General features: G+C 43.9%; 1 protein-coding gene across 1 annotated transcript in view; it reads left to right on the forward strand.

Moving 5' to 3' along the window:
• Positions 1-26,907, forward strand: part of LOC122814051 (RING finger protein 112-like) — a 1,095,042-nt gene that overhangs the window by 241,426 nt on the left and 826,709 nt on the right. Inside the window, exon 8 of the mRNA XM_044086654.1 lies at positions 23,897-24,017. Within this exon, the coding sequence (XP_043942589.1) occupies positions 23,897-24,017 (121 nt within the window). The remainder of the gene's footprint in view (positions 1-23,896; positions 24,018-26,907) is intronic.

The raw sequence follows: 26,907 nt of genomic DNA on the forward strand, positions 1-26,907 counted from the left end.
TTCGGAGCTATCAGGATTATCCTTGGACGTTCTTCCTTGATTTTCAGTAGTACCTTGTGTATCAAAGGAAGAGGTGGGAATGCATATGCTGTTAGGCCTTTCCAGTTGAAGGAGAGCGAATCCACTTTCCATGCTAGTGGGTGGAATGTCCTTGTGCAGAATTTTTGAGCTGGTGATTGCGAGGTGATGCGAATAGGTCTATCTGTGGCATTCCCGATTTCTTTGAGATGGTCTTGAAGATGTCCGGGTGCAGCTTCGATTCGTGGGCATCCGAAGTGGTTCTGCTTAATATGTCTGCTAGAGTATTGTCTTTGCCCGGTACAAATATTGCCTGTAACTGGATGTTGTAGCTGAGTGCCAGGGTCCACAGCTCCAAGGTCATTCTGCATAGGGGTATGAATGAGTGCCTCCCTGTTTGTTGATGTACCACATGACTGTGGTGTTGTCTGTCCTTATCATCAACTGGCCCTCCTTGAGAAATGGTTTGAACTTTTGGATTGCCAGTTTTACTGCCAGCATTTCTTTTAGGTTGATGTGCAGGTGAAGTTGATCCTGTGTCCACAATCCTTGCACGCATTTGTCCAGCATGTGGGCCCCCCATCCTAGGTCTGAAGCGTCTGTTGTGATGGTCTGGCTTGCTTGACATCTGCGAAAGGGTAGGCCTGGGTTTGACTGGCATGCCCGAGCCCACCATAGGAACTCCTGTTTTAAGCATGGAATTAGTGGGATTTCTGTTTCTAGACTGTGTCTGTGTTGGGACCATAAATTCTTTAGGTACCACTGTAGTTTTCTCATATGTAGTCTGGCAAATGGAACCAAGATTATGCATGATGCCATGAAGCCCAAGGCCTGCAGTACTTTTCTTGCTGTTAACTTGTTCAGTTTTGTTAGTGCCAAGAAGTAAAGAGGAAGTTCTTTTGTTTTCTGTAGTCAGGAATGCCATTTGTTTTACTGTGTCCAATTCGCCCAAGAATGTCCTTGTTTGGGATGGTATCAGCCTTGACTTTTGTAAATTGACTGTGTATCCCAGTGCTTGTAGCAAGTAAATGACCCTTTGTAAATCTGTTGTCAGCTTGCTTTTGTTGTCCCCTTGTAGCAGGCAGTCGTCCAGGTATGGGTAAATTTGAATTCCTGTAGTCTGCAATGGGCGATTACTGATGCCAGGCATTTTGTGAATACTCTGGGCGCAGTAGATAAGCCAAAGGGCAATGCTGAGAATTGATAGTGCTCTGATCCTGCAAGAAATCTGAGGTATCTTCTGCAGATTGGTCGAATGGGGACGTGCAGGTATGCCTCCTTGAGATCTAGAGTTACCAGCCAAGACTCCTTGCCCAGCATGGGAAGAAGCTGCTGTAGGGTCAGCATTTTGAATTTTGGGACAATGATGTATGTATTTAAGGTGGACAGGTCGAGAATTGGTCTCCAACTTTTTCCTTTCTTGGAACTAGGAATAGTCTGGAATAGAACCCTTTCCTTGCTCTGCTGTTGGCACTCTTTCCACAGCTCTCATGTTTGCTAACTCCATTATCTGGCGTAGAGCCTCTGTTTTTTGATTTGGAGGTAGATTTGGCATTCCTCTTTTGACTGGTAAAGTGTGGAAGTGAAACCGGTAACCTTGATCTATGGTTTGTAAAATCCACTTGTCTTTTGTTATGCAGTGCCAGTTCCTTGAAAATAAGGTTAACTTTCCGCCTAGAGGAGCTGCTATTTGTTCCCTGGTAGGCGGATTTAGGGTTAAGTCACTGTGGTTGTGCTGATGTAGTGGCAGCGGCTGTGTCTGTGCCTCTGTTGTTACCTTGCCACTGTCGTCCTCTGTAGGCACCTCCTCTGGATTGGTTTCTGCCTCTGGAACGTCTATTCCTGCCCCTTTGAAATTTTGTGGAGTCAGGAAAGGACCAATTTTGGCAGGCCAGTTCCTGCTAATCCTTCGGGCTTGAACCTGCAAGAAATCTTTAACAGTTTGAACAGATTTTGCCTTTTCTTCCATTTTCTTCATAACCTGCTGGGCAGGTGTACCAAACAAACTTGTCTTGTCCATAGGAGCATCTAGTAGCTTAGCTTTAACATGATCCGGTAAAGCTTGTTCCTTTAGCCATGCATGCCTTCTTATCACTGTGCCTGTCATGGCTGATCTAAATGAAGCCTCCAGTGCATCATAGCCACATTTTAAGGAAAGGTTGCTAACCTGTTGTATGTTATTTACCATCTCTAATACATATTTCTTATCAAGAGATTCATCAGTGGTTAGTTTTTTAGTTAACTGATCAAGCATAAACTCTTGGTATTGTATCATGTGAAACTGACAGTTTAAAGCTCTAGCTGAGAGAGTAGCTGAAGTGTAGACCTTTTTACCCCATCTGTCTAATGACCTTGCTTCCCTTTCAGAAGGAGTAGGGTTTTTAGCTATGGTCGCGGCTACTGCCTTGGGACCCTGGGATATAGTTTCTGGGTCTGCAAGTGGGGCCTTGTAAAGGTGGTGATGAGTATCTGGCACCCTGTAAAATCTGTCTGGTTTGGCAGGGGCTGGGGGTAAAGAATCTGGAGCGGAGCAAACATCATTGAAAGCATCATCCACCACAGAGAGAACAGGTGGTATAGCTAAGGGCCTGTGCTGTGGGAGGTGCAGAAAGGTCCTAAGTCTTTTTCTGGAGTCTGAAAAATCCTGTTGCTGCCATTGGAACTGTTCTCGCATGGCATGCAAGGTTTCCCCAAAGGAGAATTCTTCTGGTGGGGAAGCAGCTGGAATGGATTCTTCAGCATCAGAATCTTCAAAATTGGAGAAGGCAGCCTCTGGCTGGTCAGTTATGTCTGATTCATCAGCAGATTCATCAGAGGACACTGGCTCAGGGGGCTCTGCCCTAGGTCTCTTCTCTGGGGGCTGAGAGGCCCTATCTGGGTGAGATTGAGATCCTCTGATTAAAGAAATTAAATCTTCTGCCAAAGTAAGCATTTGGGAACTAGAAGAGGGCCTGGATGTGGGGGTTTAACAGGCACTGTTTTAGTAGTCTTGGCTGCTTTAGCCCTGGCGAAGGCCTTAATGGACATGGCTGCTGGAGGCCTAGCAGCACCACGTGCTGGGGTAGAGACATCCAAGGGGATGGTGTCTGATAAGTCAACCACCGTAGTGGGTAAAATTTCTGAGGTCGATTCAAGAGTTGTAGCAGGGGCCTCAGTTGTAGGAATAGGTTCAGCTGTACTTAGATCAGTTTTCTCGGTTTCGCCGAAACCGAGACACTCATGATTTGCTTAACCATGGTTTCGCGAAACCGCCGCCCGCCAGTGTCGGTCTTTATCTTTGCGTTTTTTGGTAGATTGGGTAGTCGGAGGATCCGATGGCATAATGTACGCAAAATCAGAACCGAAAAACTGTTCTGCAAACTCCGACCGACGCCTAAGCGTTCGTCGGTTGAAAGAAGCACAGGCGAACAGGCTGCTACGTCGTGGGCTGGGCCTAAACAAGGCAGACAGTAAGAGTGGAAATCTTTATGAGGTATTTGTTTCCCACAGGTTAAACAATTGTTAACTTTTTCTGACATCGGCTGAGGCAAGAAAGAGTCCCCAACGGGGTACTTAGCTTTAGAAGTCTTCGGAGTAGTATTCGGTAGAAGTAATCTCTGGATCCGACCGACCGGCACTTGCGAACAGCTTCTGCTTCGGGCGCCACGCGGCAAGAAAGACTGAGGAAAATGGCGTCGGCTGATGCTTTTATACCCGAAGACCAACAGAGATGACGTCGGGTGGAGTGCGACATCAGCCGAAGCCGGACCCGGACTTTGGAATCCGGCCGACTGAAGGGCTGCCTGACGACAGGACAACCCAGTTGTTATGACTGCAGATGCATCCATGAAGGACATGTGCACACTACTGAGTGATGCCTGTGGGACAGACAGAAACAGAGTGTAGTCAGGGGGTTTTAGAAAGGGACATGCAGTGAGTGCACACTACTGAGGGATGCCCGTGGGACAGACAGAAACAGAGTGTAGCCAGGGGTTTTAGAAAGTGACATGCAGTAAGTGCACTCTAGTGAGGGATGCCCGTGGGCAGACAGAAACAGAGTGTAGTCAGGGGTTTTTAGAAAGCGAAATGCAGGAAGTGCAAACTACTGAGGGATGCCCGTGGGACAGAAAGTAACAGAGTGTAGTCAGAGGTTTTAGAAAGGGACATGCAGTAAGTGCACACAAGTGAGGGAAGCCCGTGGGACAGACAGAAACAGAGTGCAGCCAGGGGTTTTAGAAAGGGACATGCAGTAAGTGCACACTACTGATGGATGCCCGTGGGACACACAGAAACAGAGTGTAGTCAGGGGGGGTTAGAAAGGGACATGCAGGAAGTGCATGCTGCTGAGGGATGCCCATGAGACACATAGACAGAAACAGAGTGTAGTCAGGGGGGTTAGAAAGGGGCATGAAGTAAGTGCACACAACTTAGGGATGCCCATGGGACAGGTAGAAACAGAGCAAAGTCATGGGGTTTTAGAAAGGGACATGCAGTAAGTGCACACTACTGAGGTATACCCGAGGGACAGACAGAAACAGAGTGTAGTCAGGGGGTTTAGAAAGGGGACATGCAGCAAATGCACACTACTGAGGGATGCCTGTCAGACAGACAGAAACAGAGTGTAGTCAGGGGTTTTAGAAAGGGACATGCACTAAGTGCACACTACTGAGGGATGCCCGTGGGACACAGAAACAGAGTGTAGTCAGGGGGTTTTAGAAAGGGACATGCAGTAAGTGCACACTACTGAGGGATGCCCAGGGGCAGACAGAAACAGAGTGTAGTCAGGGGGGTTAGAAAGGGACATGCAGTAAGTGCACACTACTGAGGGATGCCCGTGGACAGACAGAAACAGAGTGTAGTCAGGGGGTTTTAGAAAGGGACATGCAGTAAGTGCACACTACTGAGGGATGCCCATAGGACAGACAAAAACAGAGTGTAGTCAGGGAGGGTTAGAAAGGGGCATAAAGTAAGTGCACATTAATGAGGGATGCCCGTGGGGCAGACAGAAACAGAGCGTAGTAAGGGTTTTTAGAAAGGGACATGCAGTAAGTGCACATTACTGAGGGATGCCCCTGGGATACACAGAAACAGAGTGTAGTCAGGGGGTTAGAAAGGGACATGCAGTAAGTGCAGACTACTGAGGGATGCCCGTAGGGCAGACAGAAACAGAGTGTAGTCAGGGGGTTAGAAAGGGACATGCAGTAAGTGCACACTACTGAGGGATGCCCATGGGACACACAGAAACAAAGTATAGTCAGGGGGTTAGAAATGGACATGCAGTAAGTGCACACTACTGAGGGATGACCATTGGACAGACAGAAACAGAGTGTACCAAATACAAAAACCAAACCAGTAAAAAACGGAAAGATGGCAAATGCGAACAAAACTGAAACTGAAGACCTGGAACACAATTTCTGCACCACCAATAGCAAAAATATAATCGTTTTTTATTACTAGAAATGAGCGCTTTCGGTAGAGAGCAATCTCCCCACCTTCATCAGATAACAATTATGTTTAAAAACCAAAGTCTTATATATCCGTGACATCATGTTAATTAGTTAATTAGCGTGATTGCTACTAAATTAATCAATTCAACAGTGATTCACAATATTTTCCAAAAGTTTTTTGTACAATGAACACTTTAAAATCCTATTTCAACCTCATGAACTCACATGAAATCACATGAAATGGCACGCAAAAACAATTAATAAAATCATTAAATAAAATTTTAAACATCTTTAAGCAATTTAAGCATATTTAAAATACATAACGAATGTCATATAAATCCGTGTAATGTCTATATATATATTTTACTGTGTATAATGTATGATGAATGATGCAATATTCTTTAAAATAAATAATATTATTAATAATATAGTATTTGATGTTTTTTACCCTGTTGTTGTTTTAAATATATTACTTATTATACAGATTCATGTTGTGTGATTAGAAAGTATAAATTATTGAAAGGGGGAGTGTGTTGGTCCTATAATATACATATGCATGCCCCATTTCAAAATTATTTTCTGTGTGCCTATAAACCATAAATGTAAGAGTTTCACAACTAGCAGCGGCAAAAACAAAAACAAAATCAAAAACAAAAACAAAAACAAAGTCAAAAGGGGAGGCAAAAACATTAGCAAACAAATGTTTATATAGTCTTACATAATTCGCTATTAAAATAATCGAACAACCTCCCAAACATTTTAAGAAGCATTTCGAAAAGCATTTTAAGGCATTCTAAAAAACATTTTAAAAATCCTTTTAAAAAAACCCTTTTAAAAATGGGTAAGGAGGTAAGGTTTGACAACAGTTAGTTGATGACGATTCAATACTATACAATGCTATACCATAATATTCTAATGCATCTAATAAAGGCTGGACAACAAAGACCGTCAAATAACCAACTGTTCACAAGATACGTAATTGTGTCTGAGCAGACTTGAATGTTAGTGTTAGTCATGAATGCTTTTGCATACTGACATGTTGGCATTACTGATCCTATTGTCACAATGCCATTTATTAAACTGCACACGTGATCATCTTGTTGTAATGCACCCTGTGTGCTTATGCATATTCATTATTTTATTAAAATAAATACAACAATCACCAAGGGAATGGAAAAAAGAGGGAATATACACATTCTGTTAAATAAGGCCTACCAAATAATTGTTAATTGGGATTGAAATGTCAGAAAATAACAAAAAATGACAGAAAGTGAAACTAAACCAAACATTTACAATCAAATCGGAATGTCATTCTGACTAGCCCTGTCCTATCTCTTAAGGGCTTTTAGTTTCAGTATGCATTTAATGGACACTACCTCATTGAGCCCTGGAAAAATATATGATGAGGTACGGATTTGCCAAAATACCTCTTGTTCTTCCAGTTGTAATTGCCAAGGACCTCCCCTGATGGATGGCTGTACTTGTTGTATGACTGTGAATAGAAACGAATGGTCAGAGTGTTGACTAACATGTTTTGCCAGCGCATTGTTTATGTCCCTAATATTGATGGCATGAACATGCTCATAAATCCTTTTCTTGAAGGGCCTATCGGTCTTACCGATGTAAAAGGCAGGACAATGCCTGCATGTTGCCACATAGACCACTCCTTTTGAATTGCAACTGAATCTGCCATTTATTCTATATTCTATCCCTGCCATACATACCCTTGAACCAACTGAAATAAACTTACAATAAGGGCAGCATCCACATTTATTCATTCCCTTAACTGTTTTGTTAGACATACAATTGGATCTCTCCAACAAGTTCTTTAAATTTTGCCTCTTTCTGTAAGTGAATCTAGGCCTTTCACCAAAACATTTGATAAGCTCTTGGTCTTCCATCAAAACCTTCCAATTTTTGATGAAAATGTTTTTGATGGCCTTACAATCTATACTGAAGGTAAACAAAAAAGAGATGTTACCAATGACATTTCCATTGCCATTCTCTTTGATTTTGGTAGCTATTGTTCCTTCTCTAAGTATTGGCTTGAAATGGCCAGATTCCCTTTTTGTGATTACTTCTTGTCGAATCTTGTCAACAAATGAGTTAGGGTATCCCCTCAACAGGAACATGGAAAAAATGTTCTCACATTCCCCCAGGAAGTCTTCATGTTCAGAAACCATCCTGGCTGCCCTGACAAACTGTCCTTTGACAACACTCCTCTTTTGATGGATAGGATGTGAACTGGTGAAATGTAGATATGTATTGGAGAAGGTTGATTTTCTAAAAATTGTTGAGATCAATCTATTGGACGCTAAATCCTTTCTTAATTTTACGTCCAAAAATGTTGTTTCCTTGTCATCACTGGAATAGGTGAATTCCAAAAAGTTAGTTGACTCGGAAATGCTATCAATAAAATTGGGTATTAACTCACAGGGCCCCTTCCATAAGAAAAACATGTCATCTTGGTATCTTGTGTACCAAGAGACATTCGCCTGATAAAGTTGATTTGGAAACAGGCATTGGTCCTCCCATTGTGCTAACACACTGTTTGCAAAAGTGCAGCCACAGGGGGAACTCATGGCAATACCTGTTGTTTGAAGGTAGTGTATGTTGTTGAACACTAAATAGTTATTGGTAAGAATCAAATCCAAAAGTGTTTCCACCAGATGCATTTGATCCTTTGATGCCCCTTTACGGAGTATAAAGTCCACCGTCCATTCAACCCCTACCTGATGTGGGATGACAGTATATAAATCTTTGATGTCAACCACAAGAAAAATATGGGATGGGTCAAATGGAATTTTACCAATGTTCTCCAAAAAGCCCCAGGAATCCCTGCAAATTTGTGCTTCTAGTCCCAGCATAGGTTTCAAAATGCTGTCCACTAGCTTGGCACAAGCGTACGTGATTGAACCCCTACCGTCCACAATTGGTCTGAAAGGGGGGTCCACCAAGTCCTTGTGAATCTTGGGTGTGCCAAACATGGAAGGGATCCTGGGTGCTAGCATTGTGATATATTGTAGGGTATCATTATCAATAATGCCCTCTAAGAACAGGTCCTCTAATGTCCCTTTTATCTTACTGTATGCTCTGTTAACCTCATTAATACTAGCTTCCACGTAGGAGACAGAGTGTAAATGTTGAACCATTTTATTCTCGTATGCATATTGGTCCATGAAAATCAACCCACCTCCCTTGTCAGGTGCCATTACCCTGATGTTACATTCATTAAGCATCTGGATAAATGCAAGTTTGTCCTTGGTGATGTTATAACCAGATTTACACCCACCCCTGGTGATAGGTTTGTTTTCCTTGGCCATGGCCCTTAAATCAAGTTCACATGATTTTTCAAAATGGCCTAAAACACCTATCAACGGTGGGTTAAAAACACTGGAAACTCTTAATGAACTTAGAAGTGAGGGGGTGTTCCCCAACATGTCTGCAAGGTTTAATTTCCTGACAAAAAGTTTTAAATCAATTATGGTTTTCACAAGGTCACTGTGCTTATCTGGGATGAATGATAACCCCTTGGCAAAAAATTCCACCACATTGGTATCAACATTTAACACTGTATAGTTGTAAATTTTAAAGTCTCCTGTGGAATTAAAGAGAATGGAGGGCCCCTGTGATTCGCATGATGAACAGCCATGAGATCTGTTTTCATTTTCATTTTCACTTGGGGTGACTAGCGTCTCCGCTGGTTTCCCCTTTTCCTTCTCTGATTGTACCGTCGATTGTTGTTTGTGTTGTTGTTCGACGTTACATTCCCCTGGTTGATAGTCCTGTGAAAATCCTGTTGGATGTCCTCATTGTTTGCCCCTTCCCTCCCCTGAGGGGTGTCGGGGCGACCTTCATTGTTCTGATTGTTTCCCAAATTATTCCTTAAACGTTCACTTCTCCGAAGTGGTTGTTCATCACCCTGTCCATCCCTGTTGCCAGGTTGATTCTCACAGAGTGTAGTCAGGGGTTTTAGAAAGGGACATGCAGCAAATGCACACTACTGAGGGATGCCTGTGGGACAGACAGAAACAAAGTGTAGTCAGGGGGTTTTAGAAATGGACATGCAGTGAGTGCACACTACTGAGGGTTGCCCGTGGGACAGAGAGAAATACAGTGTAGTCAGGGGGTTAGAAAGGGACATGCAGGAAGTGCACACTACTGAGGGATGCCCGTGGGACACACAGACAGAAACCGAGTGTAGTCAGTGGGGTTAGAAAGGGGCATGAAGTAAGTGCACACTACTGAGGGATGCCGGTGGGACAGACAGAAACAGAGCATAGTCAGGCGGTTTTAGAAAGGGACATGCATTAAGTGCACACTACTGAGGGATGCCCGTGGGCAGACAGAAACAGAGTGTAGTCACGGGTTTTAGAAAGGGACATGCAGTAAGTGCACACTACTGAGGTATGCCCGTGGGACAGACAGGAACAGAGTATAGTCAGGGGGTTTTAGAAAGGGACATGCTGTGAGTGCACACTACTGAGGGATGCCCGTGGGACAGAGAGAAAGAGAGTGTAGTCAGGGATTTTAGAAAGGGACATGCAGTAAGTGCACACTACTGAGGGATGCCCGTGGGACACACAGAAACAAAGTGTAGTCAGGGGGTTAGAAATGGACACGCAGTAAGTGCACACTACTGAAGGATGCCTGTGGGACAAACAAAAACAGAGTGTAGTCAGGAGGTTAGAAAGGGACATGCAGTAGGTGCACATTACAGAGGGATGCCCGTGGGACACACAGACAAAAAGCGAATGTAGTCAGGGGGGTTAGAAAGGGGCATAAAGTAAGTGCACACTACTGAGGGATGCCTGTGGACAGACAGAAACAAGGCGTAGTCAGGGGGTTTTAGAAAGGGACATGCAGTAAGTGCACACTACTGAGGGATGCCCATCGGACACACAGACAGAAAGCGAGTGTAGTCATGGGGTTAGAAAGGGACATGCAGTAAGTGCACACTACTGAGGGATGCCCGTGGGACAGACAGAAACAGAGTGTAGTCAGGGGTTTTAGAAAGGGACATGCAGTAAGTGCACACTACTGAGGGATGCCCGAGGGACAGACAGAAACAGAGTGTAGTCAGGGGGTTAGAAAGGGACATGCAGGAAGTGCATACTACAGAGGGATGCCCGTGGGACACACAGACAGAAACTGAGTGTAGTCAGTGGGGTTAGAAAGGGGCATGAAGTAAGTGCACACTACTGAGGGATGCCCGTGGACAGACAGAAACAGAGCATAGTCAGGCGGTTTTAGAAAGGGACATGCAGTGAGTGCACACTACCGAGGGATGCCCGTGGGACACAGAGAAATAGAGTGTAGTCAGGGGTTTTAGAGAGGGACCTGCAGTAAGTGCACACTACTGAGGGATGCCTGTGGGACAGACAGAAACAAAGTGTAGTCAGGGGGTTTTAGAAATGGACATGCAGTGAGTGCACACTACCGAGGGATGCCCGTGGGACACAGAGAAATAGAGTGTAGTCAGGGGTTTTAGAGAGGGACCTGCAGTAAGTGCACACTACTGAGGGATACCTGTGCGACACAGAGAAACAGACTGTAGTCAGGGGGTTTTAGAATGGGAAATGCAGTGAGTGCACACGACTGAGGGATGCCCGAGGGACAGACAGAAACAGAGTGTAGTCAGAGGGGTTATAAAGGGACATGAAGGAAGTGCACACTACTAAGGGAAGCCCGTGGGACACACAGACAGAAACCGAGTGTAGTCAGGGGGGTTAGAAATGGGCATGAAGTAAGTGCACACTCGTGGGACAGACAGAAGCAGAGCATAGTCAGGGGGTTTTAGAAAGGGACATGCAGTAAGTGCACACCACTGAGGGATGCCTGTGGGACAGACAGAAACAAGAGTGTAGTCAGAGGTTTTAAAAAGGGGCATGCAGCAAATGCACACTACTGAGGGATGCCCAGGGGCAGACAGAAACAGAGTCTAGTCAGGGGGTTTTAGAAAGGGACATGTAGTAAGTGCACACTACTGAGGGATGCCCGTGGGACAGACAGAAACAGAGTGTAGTCAGGGAGTTTCAGAAAGGGACATGCAGTAAGTGCACACTACTGAGGGATGCCTGAGGGACAGACAGAAACAGAGTTTAGTCAGGGAGGTTAGAAAGGGGCATGAAGTAAGTGCACATTAATGAGGGATGCCCATGGGACAGACAGAAACAGAGTGTAGTCAGGGGTTTTAGAAAGGCTCATGCAGCAAATGTACAGTACTGAGGGATGCCTGTGGGGCAGACAGAATCAGAGTGTAGTCACGGGTTTTAGAAAGTGACATGCAGTAAGTGCACACTACTGAGTGATGCCCATGGGACAGACAGAAACAGAGTGTAGTCAGGGGGTTTTAGAAAGGGACATGCAGTGAGTGCAGACTACTGAGGGATGCCCGTGGGACAGACAGAAACACAGTGTAGCCAGGGAGTTTTAGAAAGGGACATGCAGTAAGTGCAAACTACTGAGGGATGCCCGTGGGACACACAGACAGAAACCGAGTGTAATCAGAGGGGTTAGAAAGGGGCATGAAGTAAGTGCACACTACTGAGGGATGCCCGTGGGACAGACAGAAACAGAGTGTAGTCAGGGGGTTTTCGAAAGGGACATGCAGTAACTGCACACTACTGAGGTATACCCGTTGGACACACAGAAACAGAGTGTAGTCAGGGGGTTTTAGAAAGGGAAATGCAGTAACTGCACACTACTGAGGGATGCCCATTGGATAGACAGAAACAGAATGTAGTCAGGGGTTTTAGAAAGGGACATGCAGTAAGTGCAGACTACTGAGGGATGCCCGTGGGACAGACAGAAACACAGTGTAGCCAGGGGTTTTAGAAAGGGACATGCAGTAAGTGCAAACTACTGAGGGATGCCCGTGGGACACACAGACAGAAACCGAGTGTAATCAGAGGGGTTAGAAAGGGGCATGAAGTAAGTGCACACTACTGAGGGATGCCCGTGGGACAGACAGAAACAGAGTGTAGTCAGGGGGTTTTCGAAAGGGACATGCAGTAACTGCACACTACTGAGGTATACCCGTTGGACACACAGAAACAGAGTGTAGTCAGGGGGTTTTAGAAAGGGAAATGCAGTAACTGCACACTACTGAGGGATGCCCATTGGACAGACAGAAACAGAATGTAGTCAGGGGGTTTTAGAAAGGGACATGCAGTAAGTGCACACTACTGAGGGATACCCGTGGGGGAGAAAGAAGCAGAGTGTAGTCATGAGGTTAGAAAGGGACATGCAGTAAGTGCACACTACTGAGGGATGCCCGTGGGACACACCGAAACAGAGTGTAGTCAGGGGGTTTTAGAATGGGACATGCAGTAAGTGCACACTACTGAGGGATGCCTGTGGGACAGACAGAAACAGAGTGCAGTCAGGGGATTTTCGAAAGGGACATGCAGTAACTGCACACTACTAAGGGATGCCCGTGGGACAGACAGAAACAGAGTGTAGTCAGGGGTTTTAGAAAGTGAAATGCAGTAAGTGCACACTACTGAGGGATGCCTGTGGGACAGACAGAATCAGAGTGTAGTCAGTGGGTTTTAGAAAGGGACATGCAGTAACTGCACACTACTGAGGGATGCCCATTGGACAGACAGAAACAGAATGTAGTCAGGGGGGTTTCGAAAGGGACATGCAGGAAGTGCACACTACTGAGGGATGCCCGTGGGACACACAGACAGAAACCGAGTGTAGTCAGAGGGGTTAGAAAGGGGCATGAAGTAAGTGCACACTACTGAGGGATGCCCATTGGACAGACAGAAACAGAATGTAGTCAGGGGTTTTAAAAAGGGACATGCAGTAGGTGCGCACTACTGAGGGATGCCCGTGGGACAGAAAGAAACAGAGTGTAGTCAGGGGTTTTAGAAAGGGACATGCAGTAAGTGCACACTACTGAGGGATGCTCGAGGGACAGACAGAAACAGAGTGTAGTCGGGGGGTTAGAAAGGGACATGCAGGAAGTGCACACTAGTGAGGGATGCCCATGGGACAGACAGAAACAGAGCGTAGTCAGGGGGTTAGAAAGGGACATGCAGTAAGTGCAGACTTCTGAGGGATGCCCGTGGGACAGACAGAAACAGAGTGCAGTCAGGGGGTTTTAGAAAGGGACATGTAGTAAGTGCACACTATTGAGGGATGCCCGTGGGACAGACAAAAACAGAGTGTAGTCAGGGAGTTTTAGAAAGGGACATTCAGTAAGTGCACACTACTGAGGGATGCCCGTGGGACAGACAGAAACAGAGTGTAGTCAGGGGTTTTAGAAAGGGACATGCAGTAAGTGCACATTAATGAGGGATGCCCATGGGACAGACAGAAACAGAGTGTAGTCAGGGGTTTTAGAAAGGGACATGCAGTAAGTGCACATTAATGAGGGATGCCCATGGGACAGACAGAAACAGAGTGTAGTCAGGGGGTTTTAGAAAGGGACATGCACTAACTGCACACTACTGAGGGATGCCCATTGGACAGACAGAAACAGAATGTAGTCAGGGGTTTCAGAAAGGGACATGCAGCAAATGCACACTACTGAGGGATGCCTGTGGGGCAGACAGAATCAGAGTGCAGTCACGGGTTTTAGAAAGTGACATGCAGTAAGTGCACACTACTGAGTGATGCCCATGGGACAGCCAGAAACAGAGTGTAGTCAAGGGGTTTTAGAATGGGAAATGCAGTGAGTGCACACGACTGAGGGATGCCCGAGGGACAGACAGAAACAGAGTGTAGTCAGAAGGGTTATAAAGGGACATGAAGGAAGTGCACACTACTAAGGGAAGCCCGTGGGACACACAGACAGAAACCGAGTGTAGTCAGGGGGGTTAGAAATGGGCATGAAGTAAGTGCACACCCGTGGGACAGACAGAAGCAGAGCATAGTCAGGGGGTTTTAGAAAGGGACATGCAGTAAGTGCACACCACTGAGGGATGCCCGTGGGACACACAGAAACAAAGTGTAGTCAGGGGTTAGAAAGGGACATGCAGTAAGTGCACACTACTGAGTGATGCCCGTGGGACAGACAGAAACAGCGTGTAGTCAGGTGGTTTTAGAAAGGGACATGCAGTAAGTGCAGACAACTGAGGGATGCCCGTGGGACAGACAGAAACACAGTGTAGCCAGGGAGTTTTAGAAAGGGACATGCAGTAAGTGCAAACTACTGAGGGATGCCCGTGGGACACACAGACAGAAAACAAGTGTAATCAGAGGGATTAGAAAGGGGCATGAAGTAAGTGCACACTACTGAGGGATGCCCGTGGGACAGACAGAAACAGAGTGTAGTCAGGAGGTTTTCGAAAGGGGCGTGCAGTAAGTGCACACTACTGAGGGATACCCGTGGAAGACACAGAAACAGAGTGTAGTCAGGGGGTTAGAAAGGGGCATGCAGTAAGTGCTCACTACTGAGGGATACCCGTGGAAGACACAGAAACAGAGTGTAGTCAGGGGGTTAGAAAGGGACATGCAGGAAGTGCACACTACTGGGGGATGCCTGAGGCACAGACAGAAACAGAGTGTAGTCAGGGGGGTTAGAAAGGGGCATGAAGTAAGTGCACATTAGTGATGGATGCCCATGGGACAGACAGAAACAGAGCATAGTCAGGGAGTTTTAGAAAGGGACATGCAGTAAGTGCACATTACTGAGGGATGCCCGTGGGATACACAGAAACAGAGTGTAATCAGGGGGTAAAAAGGGACATGCAGTAACTGCACACTACTGAGGGATGCCCGTGGGCAGACGGAAATAGAGTGTAGTCAGGGGGGTTTTAGAAAGGGACATGCAGTAACTGCACACTACTGAGGGATGCCCATTGGACAGACAGAAACAGAATGTAGTCAGGGGTTTTAGAAAGGGACATGCAGTAACTGCACACTACTGAGGGATGCCCATTGGACAGACAGAAACAGAATGTAGTCAGGGGTTTCAGAAAGGGACATGCAGCAAATGCACACTACTGAGGGATGCCTGTGGGACAGACAGAAACAGAGTGTAGTCAGGGGGGTTTCGAAAGGGACATGCAGGAAGTGCACACTACTGAGGGATGCCCGTGGGACACACAGACAGAAACCGAGTGTAGTCAGAGGGGTTAGAAAGGGGCATGAAGTAAGTGCACACTACTGAGGGATGCCCATTGGACAGACAGAAACAGAATGTAGTCAGGGGTTTTAGAAAGGGACATGCAGTAAGTGCACACTACTGAGGGATGCCCATTGGACAGACAGAAACAGAATGTAGTCAGGGGTTTTAGAAAGGGACATGCAGCAAATGCACACTACTGAGGGATGCCTGTGGGACATACAGAAACAGAGTGTAGTCAGGGGGTTAGAAAGGGGCATGCAGTAAGTGCACACTACTGAGGGATGCCCGTGGAACACACAGAAACAGAGTGTAGTCAGGGGGTTAAAAAGGGGCATGCAGTAGGTGCGCACTACTGAGGGATGCCCGTGGGACAGACAGAAACAGAGTGTAGTCAGGGGTTTTAGAAAGGGACATGCAGTAAGTGCACACTACTGAGGGATGCCCGTGGGACAGACACAAACAGAGTGTAGTCAGGGGGTTTTCGAAAGGGACATGCAGTAAGTGCACACTACTGAGGGATGCCCGAGGGGCAGACAGAAACAGAGTGTAGTCAGGGGGGTTAGAAAGGGGCATGAAGTAAGTGCACATTAGTGAGGGATGCCCATGGGACAGACAGAAACAGAGCATAGTCAGGGGGTTTTAGAAAGGGACATGCAGTAAGTGCACATTACTGAGGGATGCCCGTGGGATACACAGAAACAGAGTGTAGTCAGGGGGTTAGAAAGGGACATGCAGTAAGTGCACACTACTGAGGGATGCCCGTGGGACAGACAGAAACAGAGTGTAGTCAGGGGTTTTAGAAAAGGACATGCAGCAAATGTGCAGTACTGAGGGATGCCTGTGGGGCAGACAGAATCAGAGTGTAGTCACAGGTTTTAGAAAGGGACATGCAGTAAGTGCACACTACTGAGGGATGCCTGTGGGCAGACGGAAATAGAGTGTAGTCAGGGGTTTTAGAAAGGGAGATGCAGTGAGTGCAGACTACTGAGGGATGCCCGTGGGACAGACAGAAACAGAGTGAAGTCAGGGGTTTTAGAAAGCGAGATGCAGGAAATGTACAGTACTGAGGGATGCCTGTGGGGCAGACAGAATCAGAGTGTAGTCACGGATTTTAGAAAGTGACATGCAGTAAGTGCACACTACTGAAGGATGCCCGTGGGCAGACAGAAATAGAGTGTAGTCAGGGGTTTTAGAAAGGGACATGCAGTAAGTGCACAGTACTGAGGGATGCCCGAGGGACAGACAGCAACACAGTGTAGTCAGGGGTTTTAGAAAGGGACATGCAGTAAGTGCACACTACTGAGGGATGCTCATGGGTCACAAAGAAACATAGAGTGTAGTCAAGTGGTTTTAGAAAGGGGCATGCAGGAAGTGTGCACTACTGAGGGATGCCCGGGGGACACATAGACTGAAACCGAGTGTAGTCAGGGGGGTTAGAAAGGGGCATGAAGTAAGTACACACCCGTGGGACAGACAGAAACAGAGTGTAGTCAGGGGGGTTTAGAAAGGGACAAGCAGTAAGTGCACACTACTGAGGGATGCCCATGGGACACACAGAAACAGAGTGTAGTCAGGGGTTTTAGAAAGGGACATGTAGTAAGTGCACATTACTGAGGGATGCCCATGGGACACACAGAAACAGAGTGTAGTCAGGGGGTTAGAAAGGGACATGCAGTAACTGCACACTACTGAGGGATGCCCACGGGACACACAGAAACAGAGTGTAGTCAGGGGTTTTAGAAAGGGAGATGCAGTAAGTGTGCATTACTGTAGGATGCCCGTGGGACAGACAGAAACAGAGTGTAGTCATGCAGAGGGTTTTAGTATTTAAAAGATGGCGCCGCACCTCAGGAGAGGAATAAGTTAACTCTCAAGAGGAAGAGGAAGGGAACAGGCAGGACTGACAAGGCTGGGAAGCTTACAATAAGATTAGGTTGGGGGGGGGCTAAGAGCCAGGGTATGAGGAAAGCTATGAAAAAACAGGTTTGACAGGGCTTGGAAACTTACAATAGAATTATGTCAGGAAAACAAGAAAATGGGGGGGGGAGCTATGAACCAGGACTTGGAGAAAGCTGTGAGAAGAGAAAAACAATCAACCAGCCTCCCAGGTCAGTACCTAAAGGTGTCCATTTATCTGTGTGAATTCAAGAGCAGATTTAGTAGAGCATCAGGGAAGTAGCATATAAAATAAATGTAAAGCTTTGGGAAACTGTATATATTTGTTACAATAAAAGGGAGAATAAAACATAAGAATATAAAAGAAATGTGTTATACAAGATAAATAAAATATAAGAATATACAATAATTGCAAAGCTTTGGGAAAATGTATATATTTGTTACAGTAAATGGGAGGAAAAGGCGGGGGGGGCGGTTCAGTAGTGTGCACAGCAGAATAATCAGTAGGAGTATCACAGAGAGAAGATTATAATAGACCTACACTGCTGACAGCTTGTTGATAAAAGTAGAACTTGCAGTGGCTTTTACTGGTTTGTACGGGGTTCCACTCTCTGTGTTCTTGTATGCAGGCAGTTGCTTCAGGTTTTTTTTTTTTTTTGTTGGACCTTTGAATGTGTTTAAGGGAAGTTGTGCACACTACTGGGGGATGCCAGTAGGGCAGACAGAAACAGGGTGTAGTCAGGCAGAGGTTTTTAGCATTTAAAAAAGCTTAGACAAGTGATTGCTCTTCAGAATTTTCCTGTTACAACCACATTTTGCTGAACATGATTACTGAGATTCAGTTGTTTGTTTTTAATGAGACAGGTAACAACTTCAAGCCTCATTTGGAAGAAGGCTGAGACAACAATAACAGACACGTTAATACTAGTAAGATTGTTATTACTCCTAAGACTAACAGACACGTTAATACTAGTAAGATTGTTATTACTCCTAAGAGTAACAGACACGTTAATACTAGTAAGATTGTTATTACTCCTAAGAGTAACAGACACGTTAATACTAGTAAGATTGTTATTACTCCTAAGAGTAACAGACACGTTAATACTAGTAAGATTGTTATTACTCCTAAGAGTAACAGACACGTTAATACTAGTAAGATTGTTATTACTCCTAAGAGTAACAGACACGTTAATACTAGTAAGATTGTTATTACTCCTAAGAGTAACAGACACGTTAATACTAGTAAGATTGTTATTACTCCTAAGAGTAACAGACATGTTAATACTAGTAAGATTGTTATTACTCCTAAGAGTAACAGACACGTTAATACTAGTAAGATTGTTATTACTCCTAAGAGTAACAGACACGTTAATACTAGTAAGATTGTTATTACTCCTAAGAGTAACAGACACGTTAATACTAGTAAGATTGTTATTACTCCTAAGAGTAACAGACACGTTAATACTAGTAAGATTGTTATTACTCCTAAGAGTAACAGACACGTTAATACTAGTAAGATTGTTATTACTCCTAAGAGTGAGGATATTTCCAGCAGTGGGATCTGTAAGTTCTGCAGGTATGTGAGCAGTAGTTCCTATTTCTTACATCCTGGTGCAGGAAAAATGTACAGGGCAGTAGAAAGGTGCACCTGCACTTCTCAGAATGTGACCGATGTCATGTCATGTGATCATGCTGTTCATCATATGTTGGTAAAACATAGCAGGAAAATACAGGAGAGAATAAAATGTTTATATTCTATTAGGAGGGGAGAGACATATAATGCCTTATATAGAGACAGTGTGCAATGTGTGAGTAATACTATTTTGGGGGGATCAGGTCTTTGTAAACACAAGAAGGGGGTAATATGGTCTTTAGTAGTTTACTAACGAACTTGAGTGACAAGTTGAGCTAGCTGCTACATTGTTTCCAGACTTGAATGACAGAGTTTCTTTTAGTATGGAGACAGACCACCTCCTATGTTAATGTGCATTGCTATTTTTTTGCAGCATGTGTTTTAATAAACAGCATGTTGTGTGTAGTTGTGAATATATGCACTGTCTTGTAGGTAACGGTACTGGGTTTGTGCTCGGCACGTGTTTTAATAAACAGCATGTCTGTGTGTAGTTGTGAATATATGCACTGTCTTGTAGGTAACGGTACTGGGTTTGTGCTCGGCATGTGTTTTAATAAACAGCATGTCTGTGTGTAGTTGTGAATATATGCACTGTCTTGTAGGTAACGGTACTGGGTTTGTGCTCGGCATGTGTTTTAATAAACAGCATGTCTGTGTGTAGTTGTGAATATATGCACTGTCTTGTAGGTAACAGTACTGGGTTTGTGCTCGGCATGTGTTTTAATAAACAGCATGTCTGTGTGTAGTTGTGAATATATGCACTGTCTTGTAGGTAACGATACTGGGTTTGTGCTCGGCATGTGTTTTAATAAACAGCATGTCTGTGTGTAGTTGTGAATATATGCACTGTCTTGTAGGTAACGATACTGGGTTTGTGCTCGGCATGTGTTTTAATAAACAGCATGTCTGTGTGTAGTTGTGAATATATGCACTGTCTTGTAGGTAACGGTACTGGGTTTGTGCTCGGCATGTGTTTTAATAAACAGCATGTCTGTGTGTAGTTGTGAATATATGCACTGTCTTGTAGGTAACGGTACTGGGTTTGTGCTCGGCATGTGTTTTAATAAACAGCATGTCTGTGTGTAGTTGTGAATATATGCACTGTCTTGTAGGTAACGGTACTGGGTTTGTGCTCGGCATGTGTTTTAATAAACAGCATGTCTGTGTGTAGTTGTGAATATATGCACTGTCTTGTAGGTAACGGTACTGGGTTTGTGCTCGGCATGTGTTTTAATAAACAGCATGTCTGTGTGTAGTTGTGAATATATGCACTGTCTTGTAGGTAACGGTACTGGGTTTGTGCTCGGCATGTGTTTTAATAAACAGCATGTCTGTGTGTAGTTGTGAATATATGCACTGTCTTGTAGGTAACGGTACTGGGTTTGTGCTCGGCATGTGTTTTAATAAACAGCATGTCTGTGTGTAGTTGTGAATATATGCACTGTCTTGTAGGTAACGGTACTGGGTTTGTGCTCGGCATGTGTTTTAATAAACAGCATGTCTGTGTGTAGTTGTGAATATATGCACTGTCTTGTAGGTAACGGTACTGGGTTTGTGCTCGGCATGTGTTTTAATAAACAGCATGTCTGTGTGTAGTTGTGAATATATGCACTGTCTTGTAGGTAACGGTACTGGGTTTGTGCTCGGCATGTGTTTTAATAAACAGCATGTCTGTGTGTAGTTGTGAATATATGCACTGTCTTGTAGGTAACGGTACTGGGTTTGTGCTCGGCATGTGTTTTAATAAACAGCATGTCTGTGTGTAGTTGTGAATATATGCACTGTCTTGTAGGTAACGGTACTGGGTTTGTGCTCGGCATGTGTTTTAATAAACAGCATGTCTGTGTGTAGTTGTGAATATATGCACTGTCTTGTAGGTAACGGTACTGGGTTTGTGCTCGGCATGTGTTTTAATAAACAGCATGTCTGTGTGTAGTTGTGAATATATGCACTGTCTTGTAGGTAACGGTACTGGGTTTGTGCTTTCGGCATGTGTTTTAATAAACAGCATGTCTGTGTGTAGTTGTGAATATATGCACTGTCTTGTAGGTAACGGTACTGGGTTTGTGCTCGGCATGTGTTTTAATAAACAGCATGTCTGTGTGTAGTTGTGAATATATGCACTGTCTTGTAGGTAACGGTACTGGGTTTGTGCTCGGCATGTGTTTTAATAAACAGCATGTCTGTGTGTAGTTGTGAATATATGCACTGTCTTGTAGGTAACGGTACTGGGTTTGTGCTCGGCATGTGTTTTAATAAACAGCATGTCTGTGTGTAGTTGTGAATATATGCACTGTCTTGTAGGTAACGGTACTGGGTTTGTGCTCGGCATGTGTTTTAATAAACAGCATGTCTGTGTGTAGTTGTGAATATATGCACTGTCTTGTAGGTAACGGTACTGGGTTTGTGCTCGGCATGTGTTTTAATAAACAGCATGTCTGTGTGTAGTTGTGAATATATGCACTGTCTTGTAGGTAACGGTACTGGGTTTGTGCTCGGCATGTGTTTTAATAAACAGCATGTCTGTGTGTAGTTGTGAATATATGCACTGTCTTGTAGGTAACGGTACTGGGTTTGTGCTCGGCATGTGTTTTAATAAACAGCATGTCTGTGTGTAGTTGTGAATATATGCACTGTCTTGTAGGTAACGGTACTGGGTTTGTGCTCGGCATGTGTTTTAATAAACAGCATGTCTGTGTGTAGTTGTGAATATATGCACTGTCTTGTAGGTAACGGTACTGGGTTTGTGCTCGGCATGTGTTTTAATAAACAGCATGTCTGTGTGTAGTTGTGAATATATGCACTGTCTTGTAGGTAACGGTACTGGGTTTGTGCTCGGCATGTGTTTTAATAAACAGCATGTCTGTGTGTAGTTGTGAATATATGCACTGTCTTGTAGGTAACGGTACTGGGTTTGTGCTCGGCATGTGTTTTAATAAACAGCATGTCTGTGTGTAGTTGTGAATATATGCACTGTCTTGTAGGTAACGGTACTGGGTTTGTGCTCGGCATGTGTTTTAATAAACAGCATGTCTGTGTGTAGTTGTGAATATATGCACTGTCTTGTAGGTAACGGTACTGGGTTTGTGCTCGGCATGTGTTTTAATAAACAGCATGTCTGTGTGTAGTTGTGAATATATGCACTGTCTTGTAGGTAACGGTACTGGGTTTGTGCTTTCGGCATGTGTTTTAATAAACAGCATGTCTGTGTGTAGTTGTGAATATATGCACTGTCTTGTAGGTAACGGTACTGGGTTTGTGCTCGGCATGTGTTTTAATAAACAGCATGTCTGTGTGTAGTTGTGAATATATGCACTGTCTTGTAGGTAACGGTACTGGGTTTGTGCTCGGCATGTGTTTTAATAAACAGCATGTCTGTGTGTAGTTGTGAATATATGCACTGTCTTGTAGGTAACGGTACTGGGTTTGTGCTCGGCATGTGTTTTAATAAACAGCATGTCTGTGTGTAGTTGTGAATATATGCACTGTCTTGTAGGTAACGGTACTGGGTTTGTGCTCGGCATGTGTTTTAATAAACAGCATGTCTGTGTGTAGTTGTGAATATATGCACTGTCTTGTAGGTAACGGTACTGGGTTTGTGCTCGGCATGTGTTTTAATAAACAGCATGTCTGTGTGTAGTTGTGAATATATGCACTGTCTTGTAGGTAACGGTACTGGGTTTGTGCTCGGCATGTGTTTTAATAAACAGCATGTCTGTGTGTAGTTGTGAATATATGCACTGTCTTGTAGGTAACGGTACTGGGTTTGTGCTCGGCATGTGTTTTAATAAACAGCATGTCTGTGTGTACTTGTGAATATATGCACTGTCTTGTAGGTAACGGTACTGGGTTTGTGATCGGCATGTGTTTTAATAAACAGCATGTCTGTGTGTAGTTGTGAATATATGCACTGTCTTGTAGGTAACAGTACTGGGTTTGTGCTCGACATGTGTTTTAATAAACAGCATGTCTGTGTGTAGTTGTGAATATATGCACTGTCTTGTAGGTAACGGTACTGGGTTTGTGCTCGGCATGTGTTTTAATAAACAGCATGTCTGTGTGTAGTTGTGAATATATGCACTGTCTTGTAGGTAACGGTACTGGGTTTGTGCTCGGCATGTGTTTTAATAAACAGCATGTCTGTGTGTAGTTGTGAATATATGCACTGTCTTGTAGGTAACGGTACTGGGTTTGTGGGCATCATGTTGCATACAGTGCAGTAGCACATCCAAGACAATGCATATTTCCTCCGTTTTTGTTTATTGTACTTATTGATTGTTTGTGAAGCAAATATAGTAACTGTTTTCATGTGTTTCTGATTTGTCAGTGGTTATGACGCTGATGGGTTTTAATGTTGATAAAAATGCATATACTTAAATATATGGTTCTAAACCACACATATCCATGTAAAGCAAGTCTTACAGAAGTTGGTAACTTCTCTGAAAAAGGAGGAACACTCAAGAGGGGTGAATACTGGCAGGGGGAATCCCCATACTCTGACTATGCCTTGGCTGTTACTCAGAATAAGAATCAAACCTATTACTCTGCACTTAGTGTTGTAAACTAGTATATTTTCTCATAAACTAGTACTATTTTGTTAACAAGAAAATCTACTTACTAAAGTGTTTCAGTTGTTTACGGAGCTGTGACTTTTTCCCTAGCTATGATGATGTCTTTGCATTTCTTGGAAACCTTACAAGTTTAATGTTCTTTTTCAAGGAACCAAGGCCTTTACTAACAGTTCAGCAGGCCTTGCCTTAACCATACATTTCTGTCTGTTAGAAATTCCTGGATTGTGCTAAGCAATAAGTTGAGTTACTTTGTTTTTTTTTTTTTTTACAGAAACCTGAGTTGTCACGCAGGTACAAAAGAAGTGTAGACCTGCTTCAGTCTAGAGCAAGCTGTTACCTCCTGCCATTCCCAGGGAAGAAGATTGCATGCAGTGGTCAAGGAAGTTTATCCGGTAAGGAAGGGGAAAAGATTGATTGTAGGGGCTCCGCACAGAGGTAATGCTATGGTTACTGACTGCAGACCTGATGACAGTCTGGCAGAGGGCACAGTGGATTAAGGATATGAGCTCTTTAATAAGCTACTTCCGGTGGTACAGGGTTTAATTTCCTAAGCCTTCACTTGCCTGCTATGGGACCTTGGGCAAGTCACTTAATCAGGTAGTGCATTGCGACAACTGGGTACCTGGGCTAGGTCACAATGTTCTACCAGACCGCATGCCTAGTAACTACCTTTGCAACCTATAACCCATGTTCCTGCCTCATCCTTGAGTTATCTGATAGGCTCAAGGGTAGGGGGTGAGGTCTGAAGGAAATTTGAATGCAAGAAGTGTTTATGAACACTATTTTTGGGGGGAAGGATCCTTGTGCAAGTAGCTAATGTTTCCAGCATCCTTGTGCCTATTTTATGCACTTTAGATCCCCAACTTTGTCCCTACAGTTGGAGCCATCCTTAAGAGCTGTACATCTTCTTGACCTAAACTCTGAGACTCATATAGTTTGGTCTTGCAAGAGACCTCAACTCAAAGTAAGTTTCTTTAACCTGGGGTAATGGTCTGCTCCCCTTTAGGCAAAGGTAATTGTTAGGAAACGGTAACACAAGTCACCTAATTAATAATTCACTTAACCTGCTATGCATGTTTCAGGATTTATTAGTACACTGAAGATTTCTCTGGTAATCTTGCATTTTCTATTGCATGCTGTTAGAGGTGTCATGATCTTTCATGCTCTTACCTCGGCATTATAGTACCTCTGTCATTATGCCCTCTTCTCATGAATGAAAATGTGCACACATGATTACATGTTAATGACTGGATTCCAAAACAACTGGTGTAGTGAGAGCAAACTGCCTCAGCCATCTCCTCACGTCTCCAAACAGAAAAATCCAATTAGCCATCTGGGATGACATTTATCCTGGGGGGGGGGTGACAGGATTTGCCTATTTCATTACCTCTCAGTGCACCCATTTCAACCAGTGAGTATAGCTAATCTAAAATCTCTGTCTTTGAAAACTTTATTTCTTGTTGCTATTACCTCAACCGGATTAGCTCTGTATAACAAGACTTGGCTCATAATCCAGTAGCAATCAGTCAACCTGTTAGTCTCCCCCCATATCTATATATTTATTTATTTATAGTTTAACTGGGATGATGGATTGATATGAGACCCCTTTTGGTAACTACCCACTCCATTAGGTAACAGTATGTATATCTTTCAAATTCCACCTGGCTTTAGATGTTCACCTTAAAGTTAGATTAAATTCCCTTATCACTTGAGCATAATATACAATGACTCATCTAGAAGTTTAATAATCCATGAATTTTTATGATCCTGTAACTGTAATGCATCTGGTGAATTATCCTTACCCTCTTAGTTGCTGAATGTCTCCGCTCTTGTATAAAAAGTTCATCTTAAAAATGATCTATTGTATCTAGCACTCTTGCTAGACCTTTTCTGTTACAAAAATAGTACTACACCATATTGTTTTTGTGACGCCCCTGCACTGGCCCAATAATCAAGGAACTTCAATCCTCACCACTAGCACCAGTGAGGGGCATACACATTGGGAGGATGACAAGTACACACACAGTAAAGTACAATTTCCCTTAAGGACACACAGAGATAACAGTCAGTCTGGAGCTGGTTTCTACCTCTTTCTCCAGATCCCCAATATGAGTCCCCACTGGCATAGCTATAGGGTTAAGATCTCAGCCGTGCAGTCAAGCCAAAACCCCCAGCACACACTCTGTCCAACCAATGCTTCGTGTCCCTGCCCAAGTAGCTGACACACACACTTTGAGATTTGATTTATACACACACACACACACACACACACACACACAGACACACACACACACACACACACACACACACACACACACACACACACACACACACACACACACACACACACACACTCCTGGGAAAGGCTGGCACAGGTTTACTAGCTATGCCCCTTCTTCCCAGACTAAAAGGTAGTTATCACTGCCATCAACCAGTTCTTTATCAGCTACTATAAGGCCCTTCCCAAAGGGTGACCAATCCTACTGTGTGATGTTACTATTATCCAAATGGTAAGTGTGACCAAGACTTTCAAGGCTACTAGAGTGGCCTATACAGCACCACCAAATACATATGCAAGTACTCTAAGAGCTTAAATATATATAAATAAACCAGCCACAATTAAAAGATTTAAATAGATTTAATAATAAATGATAAAAGAACAAGACAATACTCAATAACTCAGCACAGTGATTACAGAGTTCAAAATCACAGGAAATATTTTAAAACAACATTGCAGGACAGTCTCAAATAAATACATCAAACATATAAACTAATCTTTACTATATTCCCATCTATATCTAAGAGAAACTATGCTCTAAATAACATACATACAGAGCAAGGCAAATGAAGATGAGAAGTGCTAAATGGATGTTTTCAGATCCAAGACAAGATACAAAATGCACAGTCTCTGTTAGAGTTCCCAAATTAGTATCAAAACATTACTGCTGGGTCAGCTCTGGATGGCATCACTCTTTGTCACTTGCTCCCAATTTCCAGGCTAAACAGATGCTTAGAATTTAGCACCTCCGTGTCAAAAAATACTTATATCTCAGATGTGCAGCTGCTATAAAGTCACAGAGCAATAACACTACTTTACATTTTAAACCTAATAATTATTTCTGTTTCAAGACCATAGAAAAAACTCTACCTCTAGACAATGTGTCTGCTTGCTGCACTGAAACGTAACTGTAAAACACTTTACTTTTCAACTTATTTTCTTAAGGGTTTGCAAGTTAAATCTGTATGTTCCAACTATAGTTTATATACATTTCTGTTCTTTTC

This window comes from Protopterus annectens, chromosome 10.part0 (genome assembly GCF_019279795.1).
Source record: "Protopterus annectens isolate FY-2018-M chromosome 10.part0, PAN1.0, whole genome shotgun sequence".
NCBI lineage: Eukaryota > Metazoa > Chordata > Ceratodontiformes > Protopteridae > Protopterus > Protopterus annectens.